Source organism: Phalacrocorax aristotelis, chromosome Z (genome assembly GCF_949628215.1).
Source record: "Phalacrocorax aristotelis chromosome Z, bGulAri2.1, whole genome shotgun sequence".
NCBI classification, from domain to species: domain Eukaryota; kingdom Metazoa; phylum Chordata; class Aves; order Suliformes; family Phalacrocoracidae; genus Phalacrocorax; species Phalacrocorax aristotelis.
The window spans coordinates 77,940,138-77,966,917 of NC_134311.1; the positions used below are offsets into that span (position 1 = coordinate 77,940,138).

The 26,780-nt window shown below is 43.5% G+C and overlaps 1 protein-coding gene across 8 annotated transcripts in view; it reads left to right on the forward strand.

The window, feature by feature from the left end:
* Nucleotides 1-26,780, forward strand: part of LOC142050186 (urea transporter 2-like) — a 300,623-nt gene that overhangs the window by 272,564 nt on the left and 1,279 nt on the right. For 6 of the 8 annotated variants that reach the window (XM_075078583.1, XM_075078585.1, XM_075078584.1 and 3 more), the window contains 7 exons: nucleotides 15,855-16,046; nucleotides 18,364-18,553; nucleotides 19,036-19,164; nucleotides 21,631-21,823; nucleotides 22,691-22,838; nucleotides 24,223-24,357; nucleotides 25,916-25,965. In XM_075078583.1, coding sequence (XP_074934684.1) covers nucleotides 15,881-16,046; nucleotides 18,364-18,553; nucleotides 19,036-19,164; nucleotides 21,631-21,823; nucleotides 22,691-22,838; nucleotides 24,223-24,357; nucleotides 25,916-25,965 — 1,011 coding nt within the window. In that variant the 5' untranslated portion in view covers nucleotides 15,855-15,880. The remainder of the gene's footprint in view (nucleotides 1-15,854; nucleotides 16,047-18,363; nucleotides 18,554-19,035; nucleotides 19,165-21,630; nucleotides 21,824-22,690; nucleotides 22,839-24,222; nucleotides 24,358-25,915; nucleotides 25,966-26,780) is intronic. The other 2 variants (XM_075078586.1, XM_075078587.1) reach the window with 2 other exon arrangements.

Genomic DNA, 26,780 nt, shown 5'->3' on the forward strand with positions numbered 1-26,780 from the left:
CCATGACAGCTTGTACTGCAGGCCCAACCTGACAGCTTGATGTGATGATACATCAGCTCTGAGCCCCTGTTGGGATGCCCCATGGGCTGGGCCACCTGCATGATGCGAGGCAGGAGGCACCTCCCAGGGAGCTACAAAGGGGTTGCCAGCACAGAAGAAAAGGGTTGAAAAGCTCTTTAATCTCTCACCTCCCTCCCTGAGGTCCCATCCCAAGCTCCCAGCAGTGTGATTGTTGCTTCACTGCAGAAGGAAGGACTGAATCACTGAAATATTGAAGTGGGTAGGTTGAAATAAGGGCTTGTGGTCCTTATGCCTACCTAGAGATGTATGGCTTGATTTTCCTTGTTTTGAAGCCTTCCTGCCTCCTGCTGCCTTCAACAGACCTCAGACTGTACACACATAGGTTAGAAAATCACACTGACTGTTAAGATGTGTGATTACAGATGTTTCCATCATCACAAGCAAACATGTCAGCCTTAAATGATACTACTCTCAGGTTCTCCACTTGTAAAACAGAAACAAGGCACTTCACATACTTTTCCAAGGCTAGGACAGGGCTATTTCTAGAGCTGTGTGAGGCTTTAGGCAACAGAAGAAGAAACATGATTAGGAAGTCCAGAGATAAAAGAAGGTATATGCTGCAGAAAATATTATTAAGAGACTTTCAGAAGCAGGGAAAGTTGCTCTGTACTAATAAATCCCTGAAGGTTTTGCTGCCCTTGAGTTCAGCGAGATATCCATACTCATATAAACACTGCAATTCTGTAAGCAGGTTTGTTGATTGCCAAAGGCAAGATCAACAAACCAATTGCTATCCTGATTGATATCAATTAGTTTTTAAAACTGACGAAAAGCCAAAAGCTTCACCGCAGTAGGTAGCCTGTTCCAGTGGCTGAGCCACAGAGGGTGACAGAGCAATCCGTGTGTCCTCTGACTTCACCGGGGCTTGAACAGGGGCTTGAGTCACAAGCACACTTAGGAGCTTTGGACAGGTCCTGAGCTCCAACCAACCCTGTGGGTACCAGAGTCCTCAGACACCCACATTTCTGCAAGAAAGCATGAACCTAATGCAGGTGTGATAGCAGCATTCTCCCCTCTATCTATCTCCCTCATTTTCAGCTCAGTTAACAAACAAGGCGTTCTTCCGTCTTTGTCTGGAAAGACATGTGGGAGAAGTCTCTTCAGAGCGGGTCTCATCCCAGGACAACAGCAGCCAGGAGCCAGCTGCCTGCAGAGCTGGAGCAGCTCATCCAGCTGCAGCTCGTTGCTTGTGCCCTGGGACAGGAGTCAGGGGGAGGCAGCTGCCAGGTTGGATGAACATTTTGGCAGGCTGAATGCAACTCACAGGATGAACATTTCTGACTGAGGTGGACTCTTGCTTGCCCTCTGCCTTGTGCATGTCCATTCTCCAACAAGTCAAAGGTCTCTTGCCCCCAAGTCATGACCTGGGTGCATGTCTCAGGACAGTAAGCTCCAGCATGAGTCAAGGTACTTAGAAGGCAGGAACAGCAGTATCCAAGGTCCCCACACATCATCCCATGTATCTGGCTATAAGTGACTGCTGAACTTCAAAACTAATTCCCTTTTCCAGATTCTCAGCTTCTTAAGCATTTACAACTTAAAATACTTCTGTCTCCCATTACCTCAACCAACTTGCTGATATGTCAAATGAGGAACATGCTGGCAAATTGGCTGCAAATGTTTCTTCTTCTTCCCTTACCATGTCCAAAACATACAGATTACGCCATCCTGAACTCACATAAACTCCCAACTGTGTTTATTTCAGAGCTGTAAAGCTGATTTGACTGTTCAAATTGATACGAGGAAATAGAAACAAATCACTTTACAGTCTCCAAATTGGCTCCTGCTGCCCAAACATCTTTCTTTGTGCCTCGGGCCTCAACAATTCTCCACCAAACAGGTCTGAGCACAAGCCATGCAGATGAGTTAATTCTCACACATATCTTTTAGGGCTTTTCATGCTCAGATTTTTCTTTTCTTTTTTTTCAAATTTTTTAATTTCCAAATATCTGGTTTTCTTTAATCATTCACATACTTACTAAGGACCTTGCCAATGTCCATTTAAACTAAATGATGTCTTCTTGAATGGTACTGGGTCAGGTCATGCAGAAAGCTATTTACAACTTTTTCCTCTAGTAAAATGTGTAATGAGAACTGTGTGAATAACTGATTTTTTTGTTTTAACTGTTTAACTGAAAAACTAAGAAAAGAGTTAGTATTGGATAAGTCTTAAACTGTTTCATTTTTCTCAAAGGACTGAAAACAAGCATGAAAACACGATAAATGTTTCATTGCGGTATTTTTCTCCTTTGAAAAATTATCACTGAATTTAGCTAAAATAGGTTTTAAAACATCCAGACTGTAACTCTTTGATTTTCCCTCCCTGCTCTTGATCTTTTTTATTTTCTTCTGACAAAGCGCTCTGCTAAATACAGCTGTTATTACTAGATGTGGAGTAACCTGAAACTGCATTTTAGCAATAAAATGCATCTTTCTCTAAAAATTATTCTCCTATATCCAGAGACAGAGAAAGAGAGAGAGAGATCTAAGCTCTTCCTCTTTTATAGCACAAAACTAAGTAATACTTCACTTTTTCTTTAATATTTTGGGCTAAGATGCTCTAAAATCTTTACTAAAATCTCTCTGGTAGTTTCTAAGGTAGGTTATGCTTTATCATCCCTAATGGCAAAAGGAGAAGGGATAGGGACAGGAACTCTCAGCACCCTGCAATATTTACTCATGATGGTGCATGGGGATCAGCCACGGGATTTGCTTATATTGTAGACATAGAAAACATAGACCATGGGCCAGAGATGCCATATCTGGTGTCAAGGCCAACATTATTTATAGCGTGTTTCTTTCATTGACTGTGTCACCATAGCACTTCAGCTCTTCCTAGAAACACAGGAAATCCCAGAGCAAGATTGTGGAAAGGTATTTTGGTCCCTAACAAGGACCCCTGGGTGCATCTTGACCGCAAGTCTAACCCTGACTTTGGCTCCAGACGAGGTGTTCAGACTAAGGGATTCAAACAAAGTGGAAGCAGCCCTCAGCTCTTCTCTTTGCAGCTGTCAAACTTCAGCCAAACCCCTAGCTTTCCAACTCAACTTCTTACGACCATCCAAACCAATCCAACCTTCGCACTGGCCTCAGTACAACTGGCACGTTTATATTATAACCCTCTTTATGCATGCTTTAGTCTCATAAAACCTGTATTACCCAAGCACTGGACATGCAGAAGGCACTCAAGGCCATACAAGCCTAAGAATATGGTGTCTAAGTAAGCTGACCCTAGTTAGATGCTTCCTCCACATAACTGGAATCTTTCATTGAAACAAAATGTTGCATTTTGAGCATTACAGTAGAACCTAGTGCTAAATCTAACCTTGGCTATAGATAAGGCATATTATTCTGTGTGAAAATTCACTGTGAGTGAAACAAGACCATGCGAACTCTATGTTTTCCTTCACTGTAGTGCCAAAGCTCAGCTATAGACTTGGGTCTGCAATGTGTCTCTCAGATCCTGTAAATGTAACTTGAACAATAATATAGGGAATGAAAAAGGTATAAAACACCGCAAGAAACTTGAGCTTAAGGTATTCAAGTAAAGTGATACCAATATTCTCCATCACAGAAGTTGCAAATTTGAAAATAACTGTAGCTCTGTAGTCGTCAGTTCATAGAGGCTATCCCTAGTCTAAGCCCAGTCTCTGCCAGGAATACATATCGAACAAAAATTCAAAACAAGGTAACCAAATCAACCGAGAGCAACACACAGCTTTCCTCTAGAGGGAATCACAATTCTTTTTGTCATTCTAACCCCACTACTTCCTTATATACTTATACTGCTAACCAAAGATAAGGAGTATAGCATTTAAAAACTAAAATGTACAAATTGTGAACATATCTGGCCTGAACAAATTCTAAAGTTCCAATACTTTTTAAATTTAAAAAATTTTAACCTTATTATTAATATTAACCTTATTATTATTATAATTATTAAGATTTTAAATTCCCAAGACTTGCCTCCATGTTCTTCCAAATCGCTTCTGCACCTGCAACTAACCTTAAACTTCAGGCAAGGCACACTGCTCAGCCTCAAGGTGAGCCCCAAACTGGCTCACCCGCCAAGCTGTGAGAGTGAATCTGGTGTTATTCACACACCAGGGATGAAATTGGGGATACATCACACAGAGACACCAATACCACATTTCTACCTGTTTCCACTTGAATAATCAAGTGTGAACTGCTGAAGCTGGCTATGACTTTGGCTTCACTTCCCTGTTTCACAGACCCTAACTCTAATCTGGTCCCTAACTCCCCCTCCCTTCTTCCCCTTTCTCTGGATGAGTTGAACATTGACCTAATCCTGGCTTTCCAACCTTTCTTCTCTGGAAGCCCAATATGAACACATCTCCAACCCTTGGCTGGGCCATTTACAATACTCACACTTGTAAATGAAACACAGAAGGCGGTCTGGCAAATGTTCTTCTTTCTTTCCCTTCCCTTTCCTCACATGATTCAAGGTTTGAGCTAAATTATATCCCTGCAACAACTTTAGTCCCTGTACCGTGGTCAGTAACCCCACTCAGAACATTAGCTATGGACTAGACACCCACTGGCCCCAGATCCCACCATAGCCAAGAAAAACTGGTAAAAAATGTCCTTTGCCTGAAAAAATAGATCAATAAATTGGAATATGCTGTGATGAATTTCACAAATCTTAACCCTGGCCTTATTTCTTAAGTCTACAACTTAGTCTCTGGAAAACAAAAGGCAGACTGGTGTTGGTTAAAGGCCTCTACCAGCAGCCTGTTTGACACCCAGTAATAACATCACCTGCATCCGTGGGGACGGGTGAACCTCAGACAACAGCTGACCCAACCCACTGGGGCCTCAGCATGAGCCAGCAATATCCCCATTGCCTACCCATCACACAGGGCACACATACATCATGGTGCCCAGAGCAGGTCACCTGGGAAATATCTGCTACCTAAGACTTTACATATGACAAACCCTTAGGTACACCTGTCCAGGTTTTGGCAGTGCAGGAAGGCTCAAAGAACCAAGAAACAAGGCTGCGATGCAGCTGTCAAACAGAGATGAAGGTTGTAGGAAAGGAAACTAGTCCCTGTGTGAACAGGTCCACTACACCTCCAGCTTGCACTAGGGCAAGCTCAGTGGTGGGCCTTCAGTGAAGATACAGGAGGTCTGCTGAACTGTGCAACACAGCCTCCATGCAAGTGTCCTAGGGATCCCCCCAAAATGAATTCTGCCCAACCTATAAGCATGCCAGGAAAATAAGCAATTGCAAACTTGTATTTTCACCTTTCGGTATTAGGGATGGCAAGTTATCTCAGTACCTTGCAGTGCCTTTCAGAGGAGCACCTCATAAAATTTGTTCTGACCTGCCCAGGGAACAATTTCCCTCGTGTTTCTGCTAGAAGAGTCAAAATTTCCTTTGTCCCCTCCACAAATTCCACATTTAATAGCTTTGCCTCAGCAGTCAGAGTTCTTGGACAGCGTGCCCTCGCTCATATTAGAATTAGGATTAAACTAATTTGTGCATGTCATCTGACCCTCTTAGTCCTCAAATTTAATTTAAAATCTTTTTGAATTTCTGATAAATAACACCCGCCTCTAATTAGAAACATTATTTAATCAGGTTTCATGTGCTTTCAACCTTATTAGATTCTTGTCACAACCCTGGGTATGATTTGAGCATCTTGCTTGAGCACAAACATATTGGTCACCATAATATGCCAAAGACATCTTCTGATAGCAGGAGGTATTTAATGTTTCAGTTACATGATATTCAAGTTCTCACAGCACAGTAACAAAGCACCAGGAGGGAAAAAAAATGTAGCCACAAAACAAAGAACTTCACAGAAATCTCAGGAGACAGTGATTTTCTCCTGAAAATCTTTAAGTGTTAGTCAGCCTCCAGTGCTCCAGTTTTCCATTTTGAAACTCACTTTGTTTCATCTGTAAAATGATATTGCAGATATACTATAATGCAGTTTTTAAAGATTAAAGCAAAACTAAGTAGTTTGAAAGATCCACATTTTAAAAATAACAGACATTTGACGTTTTCTTATTAGATATTTTTGTAAAGGAGGGGAGTTGTTCTGTGCACCCTTTCAAAATTTCTGAATCCTCCACAAAAAACAGAATTCCCATCTTTCATGAAGCTCGCAGGCTATAAATAGCGATTCCTTGTAATGTAGATGTAGCGTACTGATGTAGTTACCGGTGGAAGGTGGTGCAGACCTGCCCTGGGACACACACTGGTTCAGTAGCATGCAGAAACCACGCTCGATCCTGTAGTAAACAAGTCCCCACTTGCAAATAGCACCAGAAACAGCTTTTATATGTACAACAGCAAAAATCCAGAGCAGCTCCGCTGAGGTTGATGGATATGACCCTTCTTTTGCTTATATTGGTGTTATTTTATTAACTACAGAGGAATAAAACCTGCGATGAAAACCAGACTCCATCAAGTAAACTCTGGGCTTGAGCTGCTGCAAGAAAAGGAAGCCCAGGCCATGGAGCCGTGCCAGGGTCTGCCAGGAGTCTCGGCAGCTGCAAAGTTATCTGCAGCTCTCGTTTCTCTCCACTTCTTCCATCTTAGGGTCTGATGAAAAGGTCATTAACATTAGGGGAATCTCTGCATTGCGTTTCCAAAGGCGTAAGGCCACTTCTCCAGTGCACAAATGCCATTCGTCTGGCACACGGGCAGCAAGGTTGCTAAGTGGGTATAGATACCAAACCCCTGTGTCTTGCAACATGCCCTACTTTTTTGTTTTAATCCAGTCAGTAAGTCCCAGTGCTGTTAGCAACTCAGGAAATTTGGCCTGTCGCCTATAATCTTTGAAGTGCAAACTTCAGGCTTATGCAGAACAGAGAGCAGAAGTGATGTCTGTATTTTCAGGTGAGCAAAGCTGCAGACTTCAAAGGTTCAGTATTAGTCTGTGAAGCTTCTTAAAGATTGTCACCTGAGTTTCTCAAAAGCTGGCTGAAAATGCTTCCGTACATCCAGATAAACGTGTTCTTTGATCTGAGTGATAAAAACAACTGTTTTTCTACATGTAAACTCCTTTCTTTAAAATGTTTATGAACTGTGGGAAATTATGCCTCTGCCAGAATTTAAAATAAAGTGATTCAATGGGTTTGCTTTACATTTACCATTCATTATGCTCAATAACATTGCAGGAATCCCAATGGAGTTTTCAGGGAAGGTTCACAGTGTTGTAGTTACCAGGGAAACACATGATAAATTGTTGCTATCTGAAAAAGAAAATCCCCATTAACTTTCTATTAAAGAGCAAGCGATGTGAACTATATGGAGAAACATCTTTACAGTACCCTATTAAAATGCTGTATGCTTTGTTTCAAGATTTGACCAAATATTGGCCAAGCTCTGACATTTTTATTCATTGTGAACAGCACCTAGCACCTCACAGTCTGTGGTTTATCATGCATTGTTAAAGACAGTCCAGTATTCATCTGAGTCAGCCCAGGAATAGCAGGCATCCTGTGATCATGACTGCAGTTAAAATATTTACAGGCAAAGCTTTGTTGGAGAGAGGTTTGATTCTTCCATGCTAACCTAGCAAAACCAGCAGTGTATTTCACACCAAAATGAACAAGTTCTGCCAACCCCCGTGGTTGTACAAGATATTCAATCTCAGGAAAAGGCTTTACAGGTTGAGCAACTGACTAACTCTGCATGGTATAGACAAGGTTTCTCAGCATATGTCTACTTTTTTTTACACTTGGAGCACAATTGTGTGTACACATGTGTCACAGGTCACAGATCACCTTGGCCCTACAGATCAGTGGTAGAGGCACGGATGCTCCAACTCTACCTCGCCCTTTGTTCTCCAGGGAATGAGAAGAAAGAACTACATGATATCACTTAAGCAGACACACCAAGATACTAGAAAACTTCCTTAATCCGGCCCTCTTTGACCTCTTGCAGATCAGGGGCAGTTTAAGAAGTAACTTTCACCTTCAACAGCCACCTCTCAAAAGGTGTTGATGTCCCCACTGTCTTTTGGTCAGCCCCCAGCCTTTGAAAATTACCACAAGACCTGCTTCAACCTTACCGCAACATGAATAGGCTGCCTAAAAACACCTTCAGCAGAAGCTAAATTAAACCTAGCTTCTTCCACAATAAAATGTCCTAAAAGCACATTTCCTTCCCTGTCCTCTGTCTCACACCCATCAGTTACAATATCTCAGCCGAGCAGAAGGTAGCTTCCAAAAAAGAACAGTAATTTCTGTAGCTGCACCAACCTGATTCACATTTGTCTGCCCATGTCTGCCACACTCGAGCCTTACAGAGTCCCTGAATCACTACAGTGAGTAAAAAAGATTACTCTCATTTAAGATGTGACCCCTGAACAATAAGATACATTCAGTAGCTGACTTCCCCAAGTTTCCACTGTGAATTAACAAGACAGCAGAGATATCATCCAGTTTCTTGCTGTATTATTCCCACCTTGCTACTCTCTGGATTAAGGAAAGCATTAATTTCACTGGAACTCCTATTAGGACATCTAAACTTTGTATCACAGGAGAGGATCTTTAGAAATATTTCTGGTAAATCGAGGCAGTGTTATGGGTCAGGTGAATGCAGAAATTAATTTTTCCCTCCTGACAAGGCAGAGCAATGACTGCCTCTGAAAGTGGACACGCAGCTCACGATCAATGTGATCAATGTGAAGGAGAAAGAGGGTTATGTCAAAGTGAAAGTTGGGAAGATGGGCAGGAATGACAGGTGATGTGCTAAAGGAGAAGTGGTGTGATGAGAGCTTAGGTGAGAGTTTTAGCTTCTAAGATTAATAAAAAAATCAAGCTTCAAAAGACATAATGCAGAAAGAATATGCAAGATTTAAACACAGCCAACATGAGGTTCTAGATTGAACTGAAAGAGCAGTGAGAGGTGCAGGCAGGGTCAGGGTGATGACAGAGAGCAGCAGGAAAGAAGGTGGGAAAGGAAAGACACAGTGAGCCCAGGAGCACTACTGGCAGGGCTTTTCCTTGGCACATCTGTAGACCCATTCCTGCTCCAGGTCAGAGAGGGTGACCATCCAAAATCATCTCATACCTCCCCTGTCCCTTCTCTTGTAAGAAAAGGCTGGTCCTGCTGATGGTCACACCTCTAAGGCCATAACACTCCAGAGGAGGGAGGGAAATGGGGTTCTCCGTACAGGCAGGGCACAGGTCCCACCTCCCTTCTCAGCTCCCAGGTCACCTTGCTGGTTCCTCTGAACGCCCAGTGCCCAGTGCATTGTAATAGAGAGGAGGCACTACTTCAGTCAGACATTTGGCAACATGCAGCATCACACTGTGTATTTAGCCTTAGCTTTAAGTCAGTGTCACTAAGACACAAAAAGATGGAATAAAAGTCTCATTTTAGTCATCTGGACTAAAAAGTTGACCTGTTTTCTTTTTCCTCTCCTTTTTTCTTTTTTACTTTTACTGGTTTATTTCTTAAATCCACTCCTAAAAGAAGCAAACCCTTTTTTGTTTCCATTTGCAAGAGATTTTTTTTAAAAGGGGGTGAGAGGAGAGAGAGACAGACACACAAAGCCAAAAAGAAACAGAGAATCCAAGTGGAGAGGTATGTGTTATTGGACAAGTGTTTAATTTATGGAACTTGGCCGGCAGAACAAGAGTTTGAATTGTACTTCAATAAGTAGAGCTCTTAGAATAAATGTGGCTTGTAAAGTTGTTTTACAGTCTGCTTTGCTGAGCAGCCAACACCTCATGGAAACCTTTGAAAAACATTCTGTTTAGAAGCGACGGTTTTTATATTTCATATTTTCTCTATTTGTTTTCCCCTCTGGTTTTATAACTGAAACCATATGCAGGAAAACAGGATTTTTATGTCTTAAAATATCTACCTGGTCTGACTACTCTTATTATTAAAAAACAGTTAACATTTTGAAAAGTCTTCATGTATTAGGCACTTGGTTCAAACATTAACATGTCCTAGTTTGATACCCCAGTCAGCTACAGTTTTCCTGCATGACCTTGGGATAGTCACTTAGCTGAGATTCATCACCCCTCTCCTTACATATATGCGGTGCAGCTGTGTGCCTCTGAGCTGTCTTTCCCATTATAGACAGCAAATGCAACAGAGTCTACAATGTGATTCATCTGTGTAGGATGGAAGGGGATGAATCATGCTCCAGATCCATATATTGACCAGCTCCTCACTGGAAGTCAAGGCAAGCTGCTCAGATATAGACACTAAAACTGGAGATGCCCACAGTTAGCCACATAAGCCTCATCTTAGCCTCTTACTGCCACTAAAGGGATGAGACAGACCCCTTGGGAAGGAAATCCATCCCATCTCAAGTATGATGTCTGATCACTTGGATGAACTGCACAGAGATGACACCGATCAGCCTATGTTGACCATAGGGTGCCAAGCTATAAGCTTTTAAATGGCTAAAGGGGGTCAAGAGGACCCATCACTCAGGAGACCCATGGTAAGGAAGGCAAATGCGCATTCTCCACATTTACACACACAAACACATGTATGTGTGTACTTACAGTGCATGTAGTTACAGTGCATGTACAAATGGTATCAGCACAACTTCTATGCAAGGCACTAGGACAATCCATTAAACTAACGATGTGCATCCATTTGGCTGATTGGGAGATACTGCTGCAACAGAGGGAAACGAAGGAGCAGTAAAGGAAGGTATCACCTTGGAGCAAAGCGAAGTATTGCATTACATACTCTACAGGCTGGGAAAGGAAGGCACAGAAAGACTCCAAGACCACATCGTAAAAGCCAAGTATCTAAATAAGGATATAAGAGTCATATATAGTCCCATAAGTTAAACTATCCTGATTACGAACTGTTGTGTGGTAGTCATGTTTGTACAGATATGACAGAGCTGCTCTGGAATGTGCCTTCATTTAATGCCTGTGATAAGAAACAAGTTTACTTGAGTATGTTTTTTTTCCTTTTGGGTGGATTTTTTTTTTTTTTACTTTAAAGGTCTGTGGCTAAGTGTTTCATACCTGCTCTCTGGAATTGTATTGCATTCAACCTCAGTGACTGTTCCAAAATGCCCTGCTTTGTTCATTTGTTTTTGGTGTCAGGGGTTGATCCTTGGTAGAGCTTTGCTTGGTAAAGTCATTACAGTTCAGCCAAACACTCTGTCACCATTCCAGAGTTTTGCCCTCTAGCTGTTCACTGTATTTCTTTTCTATTTCTTAATGGTTTTGTATGAGAGCAATGCTCTTCTAAATACAGCTTCTTTTCAAGGCTCTTGTGAGGCCATGTCCCTTGAAGTGATCACCTCTATGCTTTCAGCATACAGGAGGAAAGAGCAATTGCCCGGGCTTGGCTTCAGATATCTTAGCATAAGGCTAAGCTCACACACAAACAGTAGCCCTGTAGAAGAAAAGTTGCCTGAAGTATTATGCATCACAGGGTCACAGAACCCCAGACTGGCGGCGGCTGGAAGGGCCCTCTGGAGCTCACCCCATCCCACCCCCTGCTGGAGCAGGCACCCCCAGAGCAGGGGCACAGGGCCGCGTCCAGGCGGGGGGTGAATGTCTCCAGGGAAGGGACCCCACAGCCTCTCTGGGCAGTCTGTGCCCCTGCTCTGGCACCCGCACAGCAAAGGGGTTTCTCCTCATGTTCAGGTGGAACTTCCCGTGTTCCAGCTTGTGCCCGTGGCCCCTTGGCCTGGTGTTGGGCACCACTGAAAAGAGCCCGGCCCCATCGCCCTGACACCTGCCCTTCAGATATTTATAGGCATTGATGAGATCCCCCCTCAGGCTTCTCTTCTCCAGGCTGAACAAACGCAGGTCTCTCAGCCTTTCCTCACCAGGGAGGTGCTCCAGGCCCCTGATCACCCTGGTCATGTACCATCCCACTGTTCACAGCCCATCTGTATTGTGGTTGTTTTTTCTTTTTCATGGGGCCACCAGATCACTGCAGGCTGTGTGAGGGTGCTACACTGTGAACATTTTCTCTAGTAGCACAAGCAAAAAAGAAACCCAATGCTTACTCTGAGAGGCTTAAAATACAAGGCTCTGTGCTATCAGCATCCAGCACCTCAAAAGCATGTTACAAGAGCTGTCTGTTTGGGAATGAGCAGTCACAGGTAGGTCTAGAGATGCCTAATGACTGGGTATTACCCTGCAATCTGATAAATGTTCATAAGAAGCAGGACAGCTCATTACCGCACTGATGAATTGGTGTTTGCTGACAAAAGACCCTTTTCTCAAGGAATTCCCTATCAGCCCTAGGTGTGCCATAAGTGATCCAGGCGCTCATTAACCCTAATTAGGTAATTGTTCAAATGACTTCTCTATTATTCATGGAGCCTGTACCACTGAGCACAAGCCTATCAACTGACAGGTGCTCGCTGCAAAGAAACTGTGTTTTCCAGGGTGATGCTCCTGCAGGGATGACTGTGCCCATCACAGCCCTCCAGGATCCTAGCTGTTGCAGCCCCTTGGGGTCCTCTGCTCTAAAGCCCCACAGTTCACAGCTGTGGCAGTATAGGGAATTTCAAGATCGCTTAATCTCTTTTTTGTAGTACTCCTTTCCCCAAAAAATTGGTCATTTTTCAGCCGTCTCCTCCAGTCATGTCCCAGGTTGCCTTCCCATATGAGATGGGTGAGTGTGCTCCCTTCCAATCAGAGATTTTGTTCCCTTCTTATCCACCGGGAGACAGTGAAGAGGAATCACAGGAAAAGACTAATTTTTTTCATAGCCCCAGAGCTTTGATGCCCTTCTTGGTGCAGATTACAGGCCTGTTACAGATGGCTTAGTGATTTAAAGCACAAGCCTTGGTTTCCAGATCCCACTTCCATAAACTTCAAGGTTGACCGTGGCAAAATCTTTTAGGCTGGAATTTCTTTTGCCTAAAAATAGCCCTCTAAAAGTTCAGCAAACAGGTTCCCTCTGCATCTGGTGGAAAGAGAGAGGCATACACGCTCTTTTTCATATCTCAGCTAGGTATATAAGAAAAGGGACATGAAACACTCTCTGGAGACACTAGGCTCTCTCTGTATTGATTGCAAAGGGCTCTCACATGACTACTTTGCACTTAACCACTAACAGTTAAATTATGTGAGCAAGGACAAGAATTCCAAAAATATACATGTCCCACCTCTCAATTTCAGCGGGAATTGAGCAGTGCAGTCTTGTAAGCACAGGCTTTAGAAGCTTTGCAGTGATATTTCTGCTTTGTAAACCCAACAGTATTTTCTCCTGGTGAGGTTTAAAATGAGCATGAGATTTTCAGGTGCTATGAAGACATCAACACATCCACTCAGCATTTATTCTCCCTGCTGACTAAGCTGCACTTGGTTGCTGGTGATGAATATTGTTCACAGAAAAGTGGCCACTAACCTTTCTTTACTGATGTGTCCCCAAGACTTCAGGATCCTAAGAGGCACTCCAGCCTCCTTTATGTATATCCACTGCAGCTGTCTGAGTCCACCTCAACTCTTGAAAGACTTTTGAGAAGTCTTCTGGAAGGAAGATGAGCAAAATAAACTAAATAGGCAATACCGAATATCTCTGATATCTCTGATACCAGCCACACCTACTAAATATGAATATTAAGCTCTGGAGGGAAAGCAAACACTATGACAGCCAGGTGCGAGCCTGGCATTGCTCTGGAGTCTTTCATCTGCTTGTGCTGTTGACCTTGGACCCTGTGTCCATCCCAAAAAATATTGGGTGTTTGACTAGAGCACCCAGGTTGGACTGCCAAAGAGAAGAACAGGAACTTTCAGAGGGCAGTTCTGGGCTGAGATGGACTGACTTCCATCTAAAGGTGCCCAAAGACACACTGACTACCAGAAAGCCCAGGGCAATGTCACATCTTACCCAGCCAAGTGTTTATAGGTTCAAACCAGGTATAAATACCTGGTTTTCCCATAGGACCCAGACTTTTCCTGCCTCAGAGGGATGCAAATTCACAATATCTGACCATAGCAAATTCCCTCAGACTAGAGGCCACATATGAGGAGAAAGGGAGCTCCTGCTCAGTGTTCCCTACACCAGTGTCCTCCTGGCTAGCCACAAAGAATAAGCCAAAAATGACAGTCACCAATGCTGCCTTAACTGAAACCAAGGACTAGACTCAGCTTCTGAGCAGGATCAGATTATAGATAGCAAAAAAGAAGGGTGTAAGGCATGGGGAGGCAGACAGATGCAATGGACCCACACCCTCCCTCTTTTTTTGCTCCTTGCTTATTCCTGCACTGAGTGCAGCTGGGCAGAACCTAGGAACCTCCTAGGTTCCCTGATACACCTATGAGGGAAGTTTTGGGGGTGTCTTGTCATTGCGCAACCCCATCTGTTTCTTTAGACCACTCAATACCTTCTATAATCCTCCTCCCCCTTAGGATCAAGCAAACTGAGTGCTGGTTAGGTTTAGTTTTTACAGTTAGACATAGCCACATCGCTTGCCCAAACATCCAGCCCCAGACTGATGCCGGTGAGCGAAGGTCATCGCAAAGACTCTTGCTGCGGTAGGGACGAGCTGCCGGCAGAGAGAGCCAAAGCACTAGACAGCAAACGCTGCGCGATGCGTTTGCAGGGCTGCACTTCGCATTGTGCTGCCAGGGGTGAAGGGAAAACATCTTTTGATGCTTAAGGACCTCTTATTAAGGCATTCAGAGCCACACATGTTTTTAACATCTGCCTGTCAGTGTTCCACTCTGCAAAACGGTCTGCCCTCCAGAGAGGCAACCCTTCCCAGCCTGTCCTGCTGCTACAGGCTTTAACACTGACAGCCAGCCTGTTTGAGCCACCAAAAAACACGCTCCCACCAGAAGGTGGTGCCCATATTCCACAAAACACAGGGCAAGCACTTCACAAGGCCCACTTTTGGGCAACACCTAGAAACCCAGCCATCCAAAATCGTTACAGCTAAACCACCGACCAGCTTATGCCAGACTCCCTCAGAAAGCAGGGTGAAATTTTTGCAGATGTAACCTGCAGTGTATATCACTAGGGTGCACTGCAGTGTATTTTCTCTTAAGGGTTTATATCTTAATGGACGTTTTAATAAACAGAACCCTGCAACTGTAATAAGGAGTTTATTAAATCCGTAATTCTTCCTGGATATTCACCTGTTAACTAAAGAGCACACAGCCCTGGACCAAGGTGCTTATCTTTGTCCAAAGCCACATGTGGATGCTAATTTCTGTGCAATACTTTGATGCTGCCCCAGTTTGCTCTTGAAGGTCTATCAAAGGCAGATGTAGAATGAGGAGCATGGAAAGGCCATAGATTTGTTGTGATATATGGATGTACCTGCTCAAAACGTCAAAAGGGATACAGTCTTCAGCCTCTCCTCTAGTATTTTCTTGGCTCATGCTGTCTGTTACTATACTGGCAATTTGCATTTCTTCCCTCAGCTCGCTGCTAGCCAAACATCATCAGCCTCCCTCCTTGGTAGCTGTAACAGCATGCAGGTACCAGTCGGTTACTTGCCAAAGGTTATGTCCCCAGCCAGCAGCTTGTCACACATTGCATCAGGAGCTGGAGTGAAGGTGGGAGGCTGCAGGGCACCTATGTCATGTCCCTCTTTCCCCCTGCACCTCTGTGCCACAGCATCATGACAGCAGTGGGTCATTTCCTTGGTTCTCATCCCCCAGGAGGAGACACCACTGCCCCAGGCAGCAGCGCACACCACTCAGCAGCTGTTCAGGCCAGTCCCTTCATTAAACCTCCCATCTTTGAAAAAGGATATCACCATGGGGCTCTAAAGTAAAGCAGAAAGTTACCAGGGTGCAACTCAAAACATTTTCTAACACATGGGCTTTGCAATTTACAGTCACGTCTTCTCACCACCCAAGAGACATGGATCTTGGAGAGGTTGTTGTGGCTGAACGTCCTGGTGAGAGGCAGTTGTATGAGGAGCAGAAGCCAAGAGGCCAGGACCTGCTGGGGAGAAGCAGAAATCGGATCCACCAAGTTTTCGGGTATCTCACAGGAGAAATGAAAGAATACGGAGAGTGGATGAAAAGTAAGCAGAGGGATATGTTTGGGTCTTTCCGGGTAGGAAGAGCTAGCTGGGAACATCTATATTGCCAACAGTACTTTCAGTGCTGGGGCATGAGATGATGGGCCATTTCACTCCCTGAGGCAGAGCAGAGGCAGCGTGGTCCACGATCGTTGAAAACTTCTGGTTTTTTAACCCAAAGCATTTTAGTGTCAGGGAGGGGCTCTCACTGCATCCTCTTGCCTTTACCATGGCTGCAGGCATAACTGAGCACAGGCAACAGAAGTCTTTTACAGTTAATCAGTTAGGTGTCATTAGCATCACGTTCCTTCTAACGGTGCTCAGAATCACACTTCAGGGCTGGGGATTTAGACTTGTTTGTAAGTGCTTTGGATCAGCAACCATCTCCTATCCACGTGTGGGCTGGCGATGGGGACTTGACTCCTGATTGTGTGGGCAAGAGCTCTTGTTTTACCAGCCTTAGGGGAGCAATAATTACTGTGGATGTTACGTTGTTATAAAACACAAAGCAAGTACTGATCTCAAAGGTTTACTGTCCAGACAGGAAAAATACATGAGCAGATGGTCCGCATTAACCAGAAATATTATGGATTTGGGGCTTTGAGAGGCTATGTAGGGCTGTGGGTCCTCTGACAAGGCTAGGTTCGTTACCAGTATGCTGCAGCAATGGGAGAGAAATAAAAGACAGCTGTGTAAAGCCAGGCTGTGCAGTGGCTAACAGTGGTGGAGGAGGGTGGCTGAGATGCCTCCAGGCAGGGAGCTCAGCACGCTGGCAGTGTGATCCCCAGCCACAGGGGAACATGTCCTCCTGCTTTCTCTTTACTCCAGTGGTCCATGTGTGGTACATAGCTTTTCTTACTCAATGTCCTGAAAAGCTTTGGCCACTGCCCACTGGTTGTATTTTAATACTTCGTTATATCTGTGTCCAAAACCATGAGCATTGCTGACATATTTCATAGCTTGACACCAAATATTAGCAAAAATTATTTCCAACAAGCCTGGTCATTCTCCTCTACAGAATTCATTCTTCCCTGGTTGTAGCTGCCTGGCTCGTTAACAATGCACAGCATGAGTGATGCTTGCAAAGCTGGCCCTGGACTTGCACTCCAGCCTCTTGGGAGGGCTCTTCCAGTGATGCTGAAGAGATGTAGAGTGGTACCCATCTCTTCAAAGATCCTCTATCTAAACTAATCTCATAAGAAAGCAAACCTTGAGACTGATTATAAATATAACACAAGGAAGCGGAAAAGGAGGGAGTGCAAAAGAGAGGAGGTTTTAGAAATAAATCATTGACCAGATTAAAAAGGTAGTCTGGCACTATTCTGTGTCTATTTAACAATGTAAACTAATTGAATTAATTTTAAATATTTAAGATGAAAGCTGCATACGCATATTGCATGAACATATTGTGCGTGTAAGCAGCACCTCATTCTCCTTGTATCATGATTAATAACACACGGCAGTACAGAAATGGTTACACCTTTCCCAGAAGCATGGCAGAAAAAAATTCAGGTCACTCTGGAGTAGAAAAGCCAGCAACAAAATGTTATTGCAGTGCTACAAGACCCTCCTCACCCATGGAGATCATCAGGAGCACTGTGCATAGATGCCCTCAGACAGCCTGCCCTCAGCCCCACACAGACCCCGTCCCACCCCTGCACTCACCTGAGGTACCCGAGTGTGGTGCCCGTTTGCTCTGTCCGGGTTCTATAGCCTTCTCTAAAGAGCAATGGCTTGTTCTCCTTTGGAAAGTACTTTTTCTGCTGAGTACGGTCCAAGCTATACTAACTATTCTCTTAATTTAGGTTCTTCAGTTCCCAAAGTACTTTTTTAGACACCATTGATAGTTTGACCCATCTGTTATTTACACTGTAACTCTATTCTGGGTCCCTAAAACAACAAAAGTGTTTCCTTTCCATATTTCCCTATCCACATATAAACTAATTTCAGTCTTTGCCTAGGTCCCTCTTTGCAACTGAATTATACACCAAAAAGGGACCATCTCCTCATTAAATTAACAGAAGAACTTTAAGCAACCTACCATGCAAGAAAGACTGTTATTTCTCCACCATAAATAAACTATTTTTTTATTAATCTCTCCACGAACTTTATAGCAGTGCCCAATTCATCCCTATTAGACTTTCAAGTGCTAGATGCAAAATACAATCAGACAACAATAAATTAGAGGCTGGTTTTACAGTTCTGTTGATACATTGCCTCTGTTCTGCGGACAGAAAGCAGCTGTAGAGATGAGTGTGCTTTGAGGGAGTCCTGCTGAAATGATGCCTTATCACCAGTGGTTTTATGTGATCTCCTCCAGATAAGCCCCTAATGGTCCAACTGGTGGACTGGATTTTGCGAGGCACCTCTCAGGTGATGTTTGTCAACAACCCGTTCAGCGGGCTGATCATTTTAGTGGGGATCTTCATCCAGAGCCCCTGGTGGCTGCTCACAGGCTGTACTGGAACGACTGTGTCGACGTTAACTGCACTGGCCCTCAGTCAGGACAGGTAGGTGGTACCTCACACCCAGACACTTGATAAAAATTGATCCTTATGGTATCAGAAACCCAGTGATGGGTCATAGCCCCACATCTGAATACATTAGAGACAGCAGACTGGCTTTCCGGCATGGTTTGGAAGCAGTTATGTGAGGACGGGGCTGTGGTCCAAGGAGAGCTGGCCTGTCCCCATAGTTAGCTGTCTTCATGAAAGCAGAAAGTTATCTCTCTCTGGTAGCCATTGTCACAGTCATGTACATCCTTTGGATCATTAGGAAAACCCCTTGGATCATTATCACTCAACAGCCCCCATACTCCTGCCTTCCACACACCAGTGCGATGCAATATGGCAGTTACCTCACCACTTTTCCATCCTTCCCTACACTCCCTTCACTGGGAGCAGAATACTTATAACTTGTGTTTCAGTGGGTCCCTGTGGCAGCTCACCTTCAGCACAGCTTGCTACCTTGCAAACATTTCTTTCCATCACAGATCCGCCATTGCAGCTGGGCAGCATGGCTACAACGGGATGTTGGTGGGAGTGCTCATAGCCGTCTTCTCTGACAAAGGGGATTACTACTGGTGGCTTCTTCCTCCTGTGGCAGTTATGTCGATGGCCTGGTAAGTGCCACTTCTCCTCCTAGAGGGAATTCTTAGAGAATGAGGTCTCCTGTCCTGCTATATACAGATCAAGCACTTTGGAAGTCCCCTCTACACCAGTAGGTCCAGCCACAGTGGCACTGGAAAGAAGCATTCATTGATGCACACAGCTTGTGAGGCACGTTGGTGTGAGGTCATAGGTACAGACCACACATTATAGCACATGGACTTCAACTCTTTGCAAATGGCCCGCCACAGCAGGACGCATTCAGGGTGGATGTCATTGTGCCCAACACCACAATGGTTCTTCCTCACCCAGGCACTGAACCGACCTGGTGCTCTCTCACGCTGAATTCAATCTTCCCCCTCTCAGACATGCAACCAGTTATGAGCAGAATTAATTCTTCCAAGTAATTCTGAATACTAGATCATGTCCTTTCAGGATTAAATTTACCATTACTAAATATGGACCCTAACAGCACTGCAGAACCTATTTAACAGCCTTAGCTGAAATTAATTCAAGACTCACATTCTAGTCACTGTTAGCGATAAGACACAAGTCATTTTTGCATTTTACTGCTTTTAAAATCAGATATTTTTTTTCATACTTTATTTCTTTAGTCACTCTCAGCAAAGGTCATTTTGTAAGAACCTCTCAAAACCCAGGACACATTGCAAGAATGTTTAGTTTCTCTTCTCTGCCAGAATTCCTTGAGGCTTTTTATTCAAACTTTTCTTCATTCTTTTAGTTCACAAATCTCAAGGGCAGAGCTGAAAGGTTTTTAAATTAGACATTTCAGTGATTTTTTCATCTGATACTTTGAATTGCAGCTTTAGAAGTCAGCATTTCTTTAATTGTTTCTGTTTTTTCCTGACAAGATATATAACTGGCAGAAGCTTTGTATTTCAGCACAGAAATTAGGACACCATTTTCACTGAAGTGTTGATTTTTTTTCCTACAGCCACAAGCAAGGAAATCTGTAAACTTCTCTGGGAACCAAATTTGTCATAGAAGAATAGGGTTCATTTGAAATTATACAGGGAGAACAAAGCATTTTTTCCACTGATAATATCTACATAACAGGACACAAGATGTTGCTTTTGAAATGCCAGATAATTTGGGTGGAGTTTTTTATTAGAAGCAGCCTAATGACTTCTAGGACTCAAATACAGCTTCTTGAAAAATACAAGTCTTTTAAAAATGAATTTTTGTAAACTGTGCAATGTCCACTGCTACTTGGAGGTTGAGCATAAGAGCTGCAGAGTTCACTTATGTCAGGAAAGCTGAGCTGGAAGCAGCAGAACACAGTCTGTTGCCATCAAGGACAGGAGCTGGCCTTTCACCCTCTTCCACTTGCTTTCTGGGCACCATAAAAAACAGATATTATCTTACGAATACGCTACCACAAAGGTATTCATGCAGGACATCCACTTCAAGTGGAAATAAGGCAGTTTGGAAATGTCCTGAGAAAAGCAGATCTGGTGAAGTTTATATTCCAGGTCTACAGCCAAGAACTTTGGGGAAAGCCATAATATCTCAAGGTTTACATGCTTTTTATTGTTCAGTCTCTAAATATTTTGGCAGCCAGCCCAAGTACTCTACATGCTAAATATAGTTAATCATGTTTCTTAAGAAGGAAGCTCAGTTTTCAGAAAATGCTGTATGACTTTGGCTGGTACCTGGGAAGCATGTAGAGGCATCAGTCTCATTGACATAAGCAGGAACATCAATCAAGTTCTGGGTCATGCCTGGCACAACACCTTTCACAGCTCTGTTACAGTGGTAACTTCGTCTTACACTCCGTGAGGCTCCATATGTCCTAAGGACTCCTCATTTCCCCAAAATAGTGTCTAACATAGTAAATATTTTCCATCTTTCTTAATGGAAGATTTTCCATCTTCTTTGATCACCTCCTTTGCTTCATTCCTCTTCCAGAACCATCTTCTGATAGCCTCCAAACTATTCAAATAAAAAAAAATAAAAAGCAAATCACATAATTTCCGACTCCCTCTTGCCTCCTCAAGATGGCAGCTTTTCAGGCCATCCAAAGTTCTCCCACAGTTCTTCATGTGGCATTCCTAAAACTTGCTCTTCTGTTTCTTGTTAGATTTTTCTACCGAATAAGAAGCCAGATTACCTTTCTCCATCCACACCTAAATGCTCTACTGGATGCATTTCTTTGTTTTCTTCTTGAGTCCAGCATAGCTAGCAGAGCACTTGCACACTAGCCAGCTGTCCTGAGAGAAGGGAGTAGAGTTTATACCACCCATGAATGGATGTGATAGTTGTTGCAAAAAGATAAAAAGCATTCTGCAGCTATTTGTCTGATGCAAACTAATATATTAAAGGTATTCATTACCTTATGTTTCTAAAGGAATGGTATTGGCTTGCATTTACCAGAGCTTATAACCAAAGTGGTAGGCTGTTTCGTCACTGTAAATGTTATGAACAAGTTATACTTGTTTCTCTTCTCCCTCTGTTCTTAGTCCAATCCTGTCCAGTGCTTTGGGATCCATCTTCAGTAAATGGGACCTTCCTGTTTTCACTCTGCCCTTCAATATTGCGGTGACTTTGTACTTGGCAGCCACAGGACACTACAACCCCTTCTTCCCTACAACCCTCATCAAGCCTGTAGCATCAGCGCCCAATATCACCTGGTCTGCAATCAATGTGCCACTGGTAAGCTTCACTCCAACAAGCCTAAGCCTTTTCATTAAAAAGGCGAGTGTGAAGGCATTCACACTTGGGGTAACACATTCACATGGGTCAGAACGGCTAAATGATGTGTACAGCCAGTAACAATTCACGGAACTACATGGTTTGGTTTAGTCCATAGAGGACAGTGCCATAAAAGTCCTAGGGGATGTCCTGGCTGATCCAGTGCAAAGGCTGACGGAGCCTGAGGGAAAAGAGCTGCTGAACTTCTCACTTCACCTAAAATTGTACTGCCTCAAAGCAAGTCTTGAGTGCTGTCAGTACAGAAGCATATCTGGATATACAGTCTTGCTGGCCAGATGTAGTTTAAGGAACATCAGTGAGACTGCCAGTGACAATATGAAAAGACAGAAGAAACATCAGGGTTCTGAAAAGACAGAAAATCACTTATACCCAATACCCTCAGGTCTAGCTCTAGCTCTGGAGGATGACCTTCCCAAAGCAGCACAAGGGTAACTGATACACTTCATACAATATAAGATAAGCTCAAATCAACCAGGCCTGTCATAGTATTATTGCCTAGGAAGGTTACTGTTTTTCTCCCTCACTAAAGTTACCTAAAAAAAACACAAAAAAAACAACAAAACCACAACCCCCACCACCCCATCCTCAATATTACCGTTCCAAAAGAAATAAATGTCCATCTTGGACTGATGAAGTTCAAACCAAACAGTGAACTAATGCTGGTTTGAAAGGCATGACAGCCCACATGTATCCCTCAGAGCCAGGGTTGCTTCCTTCCTTTCTAACCAATAGCCTGGGCAAAATAACTGCTGTGTCCTTCTGAGTACAGAGATACTTTAACATGCCCTTTTCTACTGGCTGCTACAGCTCTTGCAATCCATCCCAGCTGGTGTTGGTCAAGTGTATGGTTGTGAAAACCCCTGGACTGGAGGCATCTTCCTTGTTGCTTTACTTATCTCCTCCCCACTTATTTGTTTACATGCTGCAATTGGATCGACAGTGGGGATGTTTGCAGGTAAGAAAATTAACCAAAGTCATTTTTTAATTACAGTACCTTGACACTAGCCATTACATGACTGTCTAGACTTTAAAGTTGCATGGGCTTGGATGTTCGTGGGACAACACTCCTATTTTTGAAGCTGACTCTACATTTGGAAGGTCTTACCAAAGGTCACACAACATGGTGAAGGCAAGAACAGAAGAAGATTTTCTTTAAGCTTTGAATTAGATTTGTAACTCAGGCAAGTGGTTTGTTCCACCTTACTTAACCATCCTGCCATTGGCTGTGATGATAAAGAAATAGTTTTGGAACTGATCTCTTTCCACCACCAGTGTTTTAAATTACCACTGCATGCAGATGTCTACCTCGGAGCTGATCAGTCAATGAAAAGAAAGAGACTTCTAGGATGCAGTTCATTCTATCCTGATGCAGATTTGCAAAAATAGCTAAACAAATGCTAAAATGACCTTTCTCTCCCCTAACCAGAGAAACAGTCTTAAGAGAGAGGAATCTGGCCCTAGAAGTTAGCAAGATTAATGCCACTTTTGTGACAGATTGTAATAAAAAGCCATGATGGAATAAGTGTAGCCTAAGGCAGCAACCTTGGAAAAGACACAGTCATCCAACAATAAGTTCTCTGCGCCCTCATGCACTTTGTACAAGATGTGAACTGTCTTATATTTGGGTTTTTTTTAAAACAAAACTATCCACAATTTGTATAGTTCTGAGCATCTGGCAAGTTTTGTACAGGTCCGATATTTGATCTAGAAGAGAAAGGTCAGGGGAAAGTATCTGGGGATAAGCATGGTGATGAAACAGAAGACAAATGAGGATGTTATAGCAGGAAATGTATTAATCTTAAGAGTGACATGAAGATGGTGTATGCACTACATATTGTGCTCTTTTTACTGATACTTCTGAAGCCTCAGAAATCCTGCAGAAGTAGCTATGATGTCAGGTTTGAATCAGACCCTCAGCTCCCAACCCAGTGGATAACTTCCACAGCAGTGATGGAGCGACCACATCCAGTATCTACACCACGTCTAGCAAAGGTCACTAGGAAGAGATGGAAAACCTTGCTTACTCCCACAAACAACACTGAGCTGTACCTCTGATATTCAAAATCAGGGTACATATGAGGTTTAAGCTGTGCTTGTACGCACAGCTTTCTGCAAGAAGGACACCCAGGCTGGATCGTCCATCAGGGGGACTAACTACAACACACTCAGAGCTCCAAAATAATGATCTTCTTTTGACTTCATCCTTTTTTCTGCATGTGGATATTATGCAACTGTGAGCATGGTTAAATTCATCTAGATATCACAGGGAAAAGATGATTGATTCCCAGCAAATGGCAGGTCTCATACCTGACCTCAAAGCCTTGCCTTTTGTCTTGCAGCATTGAGCATTGCGTCACCATTTGACAGCATCTACCTTGGCTTACACAATTACAACAGTGCACTCGCGTGCATTGCAACTGGGGGCATGTTCTATGCCCTGACCTGGCAGAGTCATCTTCTGTCACTTGCCTGTGGTACGTATCTTTTACATAAAGGGAAGATAAATATTTATGCAGCCAGACAGTTTGTCAGTAGCACAGGTTTGGAGTCAAATACCACTCTGCTGCGAAACCAGGTACTATGCAAGAGCTATTTCTGTGATGGCATCAGAGTTGAGATTGGATGTGCAAGCTGTAAGTGCAGAGAGAAGGGCCTTGAGGCCATGATAACCTAAAAACATATAGAAAGGGTGGAAGTACTGATTGTGAAAGGAGCACAAGCTATGCTATGAACAGAAGTTTAACAAATTAGCAACTCAACAGATTCATAGAAGCAGCCTTTTCATAACTATATGTATCATTAGAGGAAGACGAGAGCTGTTACACAAGGTCAGTTTAAAATCCATCTACCCAAAGACCCCATCTCCAACAGTAACCAAAAAGAGACTCTATGGCAAGAGTTTAAGAACAGTGTAGCATATATAGAATTCCCATGAAGGTTCACCCAGCCTCCAACCATTTGCATTTCAGTAGTTTTCTGTCCTGAGCACAGTTTCTGGATTTCCCCATAGCTTTCCCTTCCTTCACTTTGCCCTTGAGTGCCTTATCTCCTGCCTTACCACCTCTGACATCCTCGGGCAAGGAGGCCCACTGACAACTGCTTCTGGTTTGAAGCCACAGGACAGACACACTGGTGGAAAAATTCATAGAATCATAAAATCATAAAATGATTTGGGTTGGAAAAGACCCTTTAGATCATGAAGTCCAACTGTTAACCTAACACTACCAAGGCCACCACTAAACCATGTCCCCAGGCGCCACATTTACACGTTCTTTAAATACCCCTGGGGGTGGTGACTCCACTGCTTCCCTGGGAAGCCTGTTTCAATGCTTGACAACCCTTTCAGTGAAGACATTTCCCCTTATCTCCAACCTAAACCTCCCCTGACACAGCTTGAGGCCGTTCCCTCTCGTCCTGTCCCTGGTGACTTGGGATCAGAGACCAGCCCCCCCCTCACTCCAGCCCCTCTCAGGCAGCTGCAGAGAGCGAGAAGGGCTCCCCTCAGCCCCCTCTTCTCCAGGCGAAACCCCCCAGCTCCCTCAGCCGCCCCCAGCACACTTGTGCTCCAGAGCCTGCCCCAGCCCCGCTGCCCTTCTCTGGACACGCTCCAGCCCCTCGAGGGCCTTCTTGTCCCGAGGGGCCCAAACCTGAGCCCAGCGTTCGAGGTGGGGCCTCCCCAGTGCCAAAAACTGGGGGATCCCTATAATCCCCCACTGCACAAAGGTCAAGTTGTGCCAATTAAAAAGAAATTAAAGAAAAAAGAAATACCACCATCACTTGTTCTTGACAAAACATATTCTTCATTCACCACCCATCTCTACAGAGCAGATAGGACCAAAGGCAGCCCACATGGCCAGATGCAGCATTGGGGTATTTTAACTAATTGTTGAATTATAGCATGCATCCTTATATCAGGTAGGCGGCAGGATACTTTACTGTGTATTTGGACAATATTATTATTTCTGATAATTTCTTTGAAGAGATGAGCAAGATTTTCCTGATATCGAGCTGCCTTTGGTCTTCTTTTCTCAGCATTATTTTGTGCCTACTCTGGAGCAGCTCTTGCTAATGCCCTATCTGTGGTAAGTTGGAAGGATTTTTAATTGGCTTTTGGTGTGTCTGTTTTAACTGTATTTTGATTTGTTATCATATAATACTAAAGAAGACCCTCAAAATCCTCCATTCAGTTTTGACAGCACTGAAGCAAGAATGCTATAGCCAATGACAGGGCTTGTACAGTTTCTCTGTCAGTTGAATTGTGCACTTGCAGACTCTGCAGCTGATAATAAGATTTCAAAGACTTCAGAGCATGTAATCCACAGCAGAATTGTGCATGTATATGTGAATTCCAGCAACAGTGAGAAGTTTGAGATGCAACACTTAGTTGCAGTCAATATTTTTGAACAATTCCCAGTGGTCTAAAATTTTCCTTGTTTCTTCCAAAATCTTTCTTCCATCCTCCCCACAGATATTATTTAAGTTTGATCTGGATATGAGAACTAAAACTGGGGGGAAACTGTTCTCTTAAATACAAAATCATCGTATCTGAACAGATCAGGAAAGAGGTGAAGCCAGAAACACCAAGTTTTGTTTCTTCTGTAAGATCTGAGAGATTAAAGTAAAACCATATTTTAATAAAATTGATTTAGCAACTTAAAAGAAAAAAATTATAACTAGCAGCTTCATGCATTAAATGTATTCATCTGGCATCCACTCCGTACCATGTAGAACCCTGCAGACGGGTTGCTTTGTTAAGCACACTTGCTTTTGGGCTGCATCAGGAAAAAAATATTTACATTTTCTTCTTGTGATTTTGTTTTTGGCAGACCTCAAGTCAGGTCAGGGGGTGGAGTTACAGAGCAGGACTGAGGACTGGATGCGATGCCAGTTACACAGG